At 28.7% G+C, this 7,231-nt stretch overlaps 1 protein-coding gene across 1 annotated transcript; it reads left to right on the top strand.

Annotated features, from left to right (window-relative positions):
- Window positions 1-4,983: 4,983 nt before the first annotated feature.
- Window positions 4,984-6,432, top strand: LOC115694879 (mitogen-activated protein kinase kinase kinase 20-like). The gene has a single exon (XM_061117918.1). The coding sequence runs from the start codon at window positions 4,984-4,986 to the stop codon at window positions 6,430-6,432; it is 1,449 nt and encodes a 482-aa protein (XP_060973901.1).
- Window positions 6,433-7,231: the final 799 nt, after the last annotated feature.

The following is a 7,231-nucleotide window of genomic DNA, read 5'->3' on the forward strand; positions in this document are numbered from 1 at the left end:
TAATTAAAATAATGTATACAAAATTGTAAAATGCCCTTGTTTTTATATTTATGTTTTCCATTTAAATATAAATATCATAATGTAAATTGTAAATATTTATACAAAGTATTTAAAATTGTATCTTTTATATAAATTAAACGAATTATATGTTACTTTTTTTTTTATATTTATATATTTTTAATTATTTTTACGTACAAAAATAACGTATAAACAACATAATACAATATAAATATAAAGTAACTTGAAAGTAATATAAAATAATATTATTGTAAAAACAACATAAAAACAACAATCTGTATCTTTATAAAAAATATTTAAATTCGTAAAAAAGTTGAAAAAAACTATAAATTCATATTTTGGATTTATATATAAACAAAAATCAAACCTTTTGATGATAAAATCGGTTATTGGAAAATCATAATAATTATTAGAACTCATAACTTTTTTATAATCAAGGGTATTAATACTCAACAATTATGCTACATGCATACATTATAAATCTTTACTTATTAGTGAAATATTTTAAATTTATAAAAAACAGAAATATAATCCTGAATACATAACCAATAAAAATTATTTATTTGTAAAATGAATTTCATTAACTCTCTCTTTTTCTCCTCATTAATTAGCTCTATAAATTTTTTCAAGGACAATATAATTTAACTTACCGGCCTAACATCATGGTAGTGGCTTGAGGATTGGTCCCGGGACAGACACGAAAAAGTAGAACAATCCACAACGCGAAGCGAATTAACCCCCATAACTCGAAAATCACCATCGACAACTTTCCCAACCGTACATCCACCATGGTAATGCCATATGGTTGTCACACTGCTTCGACAAAATTCTTCCATTGCCGACTCATCTGACTGATTCGTCGGCAAAGAGGGCCCAAAATACATAAAATTTCTCTCTTCATTAGAATCAACCATCTTAAATCGTTCCATAGATTTGCTGCTTAACACCTCACCGATCTTCTTCACTGCGCTAACACACTGGGAGAGGTCTTTAGGGTGGGAGAAGTAATTGAATTGCACATGTGGAGTGACTCTCACATCGTTGGATGAAGCGAACCATAGAGAGCCACTCGACAAGGGATGCCTTAGCTTTTCGCAAATGATGGCCATACCCAAAAAATAACACGAAAAATAATATAAAATCAACAAGAAAACTACATAAAAGTAACATGAAAATAACATCAAAATAACAATAAAAAATAACATACAGATAACAACAAATTAACAATAAATTAACAAGATTACAAAATAAAAAGACCGTATTTTCTGTAAATAAAATTAAAAAATTCGTAAAAATGTTTAAAATTCCGTGAAACCGTATTTTTGTAAATTTTTTTTTTATTGTTTTTATGTTTTTGTGAAATAATCCTTTTTTTTTAATTAAAACTAAAGGGTAATTCTACAATGTACCCCCTTAAAATGGATATACTGATGCACCCTTGACTTGTTTCGGTATCCAGAAGAACTTTTTAGTCTATTTTTTTTTTTCATATTCATGTACGTTATAGCTATATAAGATAACCTACAAAATTTTGAAAAATTCAGAATAATTTACAATATAGAAAATAATGTTCAAACAGTCTATTTTACACGTGTATAAAATAAAATAGTCACGCGTGCAACACACTGTTTGAACGTATTTTTCGGCGTGTTAAACTTTTCCAAATTTCTTAAAATTTTGCAGGATGTCTTAAATAACTATAACATACATGACCATGAGAAAAAAATTGGCTAAAAAATTATTTCGGGTGCTAAAACAGATAAGGGTGCATCAATGTATCTATTTTAAGGGGATGCATTGTAGAATAGTGATTAAATCTACTAGTTATGTAAGAATGATGATTAAATCTACCAATTCTTTCTTTTTTTTTTAAAAAAAAAAAAAAATAAACAACAGCTTATACAATAGAAATTTCATACGTATATATATATATATATTTTTTTTTGCATTGAATAAATTCATTAAAAATATAACAACGTCATACAGACTAGTTATGAATACTATACATCTTATGTTTATCAAATAAATACTATTTTTATCAGGATAATCAAAATAATACTATAAACCCAACAAAAATAAAAAATATTCATATCAAGCCAAACAAGTTAATTATTCATTCGAAGAGCATGCATAACTAATCCACGAGCAACACAGGTTAGGGATACTCCTGGAAATCTGAATAACAAACTTGTAAAATTTTTTAATAATGATCTTAAAATCATTAGAGCGGGAACTCTGATAGTAAAAGCAATCATAGTTGTAATATCTTTGTAACAAACTGCAATAAAAACTCGCTATCATTTCTCTGAAAGCTTGAAGGGACAATAATGTTTTAACTGCAGATAAACAAACAATATATTAGTGGGATGAAATTTAAAATAATGAGTAATTAGATATTATTGCAAATTTATATTTTATTTTTACTACAAATAAACAAAATAAGCATTAATAGAAAATTTTTTTAGGTTGATGTACTACTATTTAATTTAATTTAATATTTTAGTCTATTTTCTTTTACTAGTATTGCTTTAATATTTTTGTAATTTAATAGCTTTAATAAGTCTCATACTATTTTTATAATATATATATAGTAGGTTATATAAGGCTAATTTTACTTAATAGGTTTTTGACTTTTATTTTTAATTATATATTTAATTTAAGAATTTGATTGTAGTTTAATAGTTGTGCCAATTTTATCTCGTGATTGATTTCAGTTTTATTTTCATTATCTTATTTGATATTGATTATTATATATGATACTTTTTTAGGAAAAGATTTATGAAACTCATTAAATTACATTAAAGGAAATTTATTTTTACATTATCATTTAATTTTTTCTTACCATTTATAATTTTGTGTAATATTTTAGAGCTTCTTACTATTGTTTTTCACTTAAAATGTATTATTTTGTTTTACATAAAGTTATTAATTTATAAGGTCTTTTTGCATTCATTATCCATTACTTTTTAAAACCATAATTAAATTTTATTAAATTCATTATTTTTACCATAAATAATTGTATTTTATTTTAGTTGAGTTTTGATTTAAAAATTCTTAAAATATTATATTATATATAAATATATATTTTGTGGGATATTTTAATTCTAATTAAGATGTTAATTACTCCTTGTTTTGACTATTATAGTATTAATATTTGTTTAAAAGTGTATATGAGATTACATGGGTTTTTTGCACTATTTTTTGATAGTTTTGATGCCTTTTACGACTTTTGTACCTCTTTTGGCTTTTGTGCCATTTTATGGCTTGTCCCTATTTGTTTAGGGTAATTTTGTGGTTTGGTCAATTGGCAAGAGAAGTGATTCTGCTCATGATTTCTATTTCAACGACTTGTTCTTTTTTGACAGATAAGTATTTCAAGTTTAAGTCCTTATATTAAATATAGTTTTTTTACTATTGTTATTTCACATTATCTTTTCATTATATTGTGTGGTAATAGAATTTTATTTTGTTATTTTGTAGGTTATTTTGTTGAGGGCACCTACAATTACAGAGAATTACTGATAATCCTAATTTTAAACTTAATTTGTTTGATATAATTTTTCAACATTTTTATATTAGGGTGCTAGTTTGTTGTTAATACCTTTGGCTAGTTATTCTTAGAAATTCTGTTAATTTTTTAGTTTTTAGTATTGCTGAGAGTTAGAGTTATGAAGTGTGTGTTAATTTCTAATTTTATATATTATTTTATTTTGAAGATTGTCATTCTAATATAACTTTTTTTTTGTTTGGGTGTTGCAATTTTTCAGTTTCGCCTTGCTGTAAAGACAACTAGTTAATAATAGGAAGGTGTTTCTTCAATGTGATGTGGTGCTGTTTGATGACGTTATAGCTTTATTGTCTAAATTTCCGGGGACAGTTTTGTCCCATGTGGCTCGAGATGAGAATTTTGCAGTGCATGGTTTGGCAAAGCATGCCCTTCGGTTAGACAATGAGCTATCCTGGTTCGAAGAGGTGCCGTCACCGATTGTGGATTGCTGCTTTGATAATCTTGTGTGAATTTGATCACCGCGTCAAAAAAATAAAAAATAAAAAATAAAAATAAAAAATACTAACAATAGTCACTATAAAGAAAAAAAATTATAAAAAAAATAAAAAATAACTTATCTTGTCAAATACAATTAGTGTCTGAAGTAGATCCACTAACACTAATTCAATCATTAAAATAACTATTATAACTTAAAAAAATATCGATCTTTATAACCCAAGTAATCGATAACATTATATTGTAATAATCTAATTTAACTAAAACCATATCACAGTAATATTAATTAGTCAATAAAAAGAATAGAGAACGACCATCGTAATATTACTGAACTTAATTTCCAGAACAACGGAAGCAACCCATAACGATGTCGTTTCCTTAATTTCCACGTTAGTGAATTCATACGTATATTGATAAGTATAACATGTAGAACAATAATAATAATTATGAATACGCATAAATATCAATAAATATATTTATATATTTTATTTATTCATATAAAATCTCAAATCTTAATTAAAATAATTACTATTTATTGTAACTAACGATAATTAATTGACAGCAAACACTCATTAAATAATTACCAAAAAAATCTGTATAACAAATTATACATAAACTAATAATTATATAATTAAACCAAAAACCGACAAAAAAAAAGATAAATCTGGTAACTGATAAATTACAATAAAAAAAATCTCAAACAAACCCTAATACGAAAGTGATTTAGTTTTAGTTAAAAATGTATATATAAACCTAATACTAATAGGTTTATTCAAACTTAAACGCTAGTATAAAATTATATACGTATATGTCAAGAAATATATATTTATAATTTAAATTGTAAGGTTTCCTCTCCCACTTAGGATAGCGTTCTAACTATATATATATAAACTTATCACTGTAGCTGATAACAAGAGAAAATAATAACGTTAGTGTTCTAAAAACATAGTGAATTATAGAAAATGATTATGAAGAAGAGAGGAAGAGAAGAAAAAGAAAAGAATTCGTTAGGAAAGAAACAAAGAAGCATATATAGAAGAGATGAAGAATGGGGATGGATGAGGGGTAAATTGTTGGGAGTTGGAGGTTATGGCTCTGTTTCCGAAGCGATTATCCCTGGCGAAGCTCGTTCTAGACCACCACAATTTAAAGACTTCCCGTCACTTTTGGCTGTAAAATCTGCTCATCCAGGTTCTTCTTATGCCGACCTCATAATGGAAAAGGTTGTTTATACGTCTTTGGGGTCCAGTCCTCACATCCTCAAGTTCTACGGCCACGATCATACATTTTCTGAAGAACATGATGGAAACTATGGCGGAATCATTTATAACCTGTTTTTGGAGAATGCCTTGGGTGGATCATTGAGTGGTTTGATTGAGAGAACAAAGGTTGGGTTGCTTGAGTCTCAAGCAAGAGTACACACTCGCTCTATTCTTAAAGGATTGGAGTTGATACACCATAAGGGTTTTGTCCACTGCGATATAAAACCATCCAACATTTTGATGGTTCATTGTGATGATGATAATCCTCATGGTGTGGATGGTTTGGTTGCCAAAATTGCTGATTTTGGTCTCTCTAAGAGAAGTAATGATGATTTTGAGAAACGAGTGAGAGGTACTTCGTTGTATCTGTCTCCAGAGAGTGTTTGCGAAGAAACTCAAGACCAGGCCTCTGACATTTGGGCTCTTGGGTGTGTTGTTCTTGAGATGTTGACTGGAAGTACGCCATGGGATGTAAATTTGGGGCAGGAAGAGCTGTTCAGCAAGATTTCTACTGAAACACCTTCTCTACCATCTTACCTTACTTCCACTGCTCAAGATTTTTTACTTGAGTGCTTCACCAGAGACCCCAATCAGAGACCTTCTGCTCAGATGTTGTTGAATCATTCGTTTGCTATGAAATGGGAAGAGGATTCCGAAGAAGAAGACCCAGAAGAAGAGGATTCTGAAGAAGAAGACCCAAAAGAAGATCCCAAAGACGACCTAGTAAAAGATCCCGAAGAAGAGGAAGATCCTGAAGAAGACCCAGAGGAAGATCCTGACGAAGACCCAGAAGAAGATCCCAAAGAAGAGAATCCTAAAGAAGACCCTGAAGAAGATCCCGAAGAAGACCCAGAGGAAGATCCTGAAGAAGACCCAGAGGAAGATCCTGAAGAAGACCCAGAGGAAGATCCTGAAGAAGATCCAGATCCCAAAGAAGAGGATCCTAAAGAAGACCCTGAAGAAGATCTCGAAGAAGACCCTGAAGAAGATCCCGAAGAAGACTCTGAAGAAGACCCTGAAGAAGATCCCGAAGAAGACTCTGAAGAAGACCCTGAAGAAGACCCTGAAGAAGATCCCGAAGAAGACCCAGAGGAAGATCCCGAAGAAGATCCTGAAGAAGAGGATCCCGAAGAAGACTCGAAAAGCTGATCTTCACAATATGATCCTTGCCAGAAAAATTAAAAATTGCAGTAACCTACATAATACAGAAACTCAACTAAGTAAAGAAAATGTGTCAAAGAAATTAATTACAAACATTGTAGTATTACACTCTTTGAAAGAAAAGTAAAGTTGTCATGTTATACCTTATTTAAAGTGACAATCTCGCCACCCTCACCATATCTTTTCAAAATGCTCTACACACAAATAAATAAATAACAGCAAAAAATGTAATAAACGATGAATGTAATTGTGTTTAGAGTCTGAGAAATAAAAGTGACCATGCTTCAGTAATAAATTATGCATGTAATAAGTGACTAAAAGACATTAATTAACAAGATATATTATAATACTATACTTGTACGATTAATTCACATATAGTTTCAGAAAGTTGTGGGAATAATGTTGTGCCAACTTAGTCAAATTGTATAATAAAGCTATAATTGATAAACTAATGCCTTTTGTTCATATGTACATGAGACATATATATTTATATACATATATACATATATATATCAGTGACATTTAAAAAGCACTCAAAATCAATTGCAAGTAAAGAAAAAGAAATATAAAACTATGTAAAATAATTTTTGGTGTGTTTCTTTAACTAGATAATTATACAATTGAGATGTCCCAATTTCACTATAAAATATTACAATTTTTGAATTATGATTATTACAAAATGTTGTTTTCTAAAGGGAAAACAATTACTAACATTTTTTGACAATAAAGAAAAACACACAGTGACTAACACATCTATAAAATCAAACCTAAGCCTGAACAATGACTT

Source organism: Cannabis sativa, chromosome 6 (assembly GCF_029168945.1).
Source record: "Cannabis sativa cultivar Pink pepper isolate KNU-18-1 chromosome 6, ASM2916894v1, whole genome shotgun sequence".
NCBI classification, from domain to species: Eukaryota; Viridiplantae; Streptophyta; class Magnoliopsida; order Rosales; family Cannabaceae; genus Cannabis; species Cannabis sativa.

Bases quoted from the DNA above. Each gene is read 5' to 3' on its own strand.
- LOC115694879 (XM_061117918.1), top strand. From the start codon at position 4,984: ATGATTATGAAGAAGAGAGGAAGAGAAGAAAAAGAAAAGAATTCGTTA.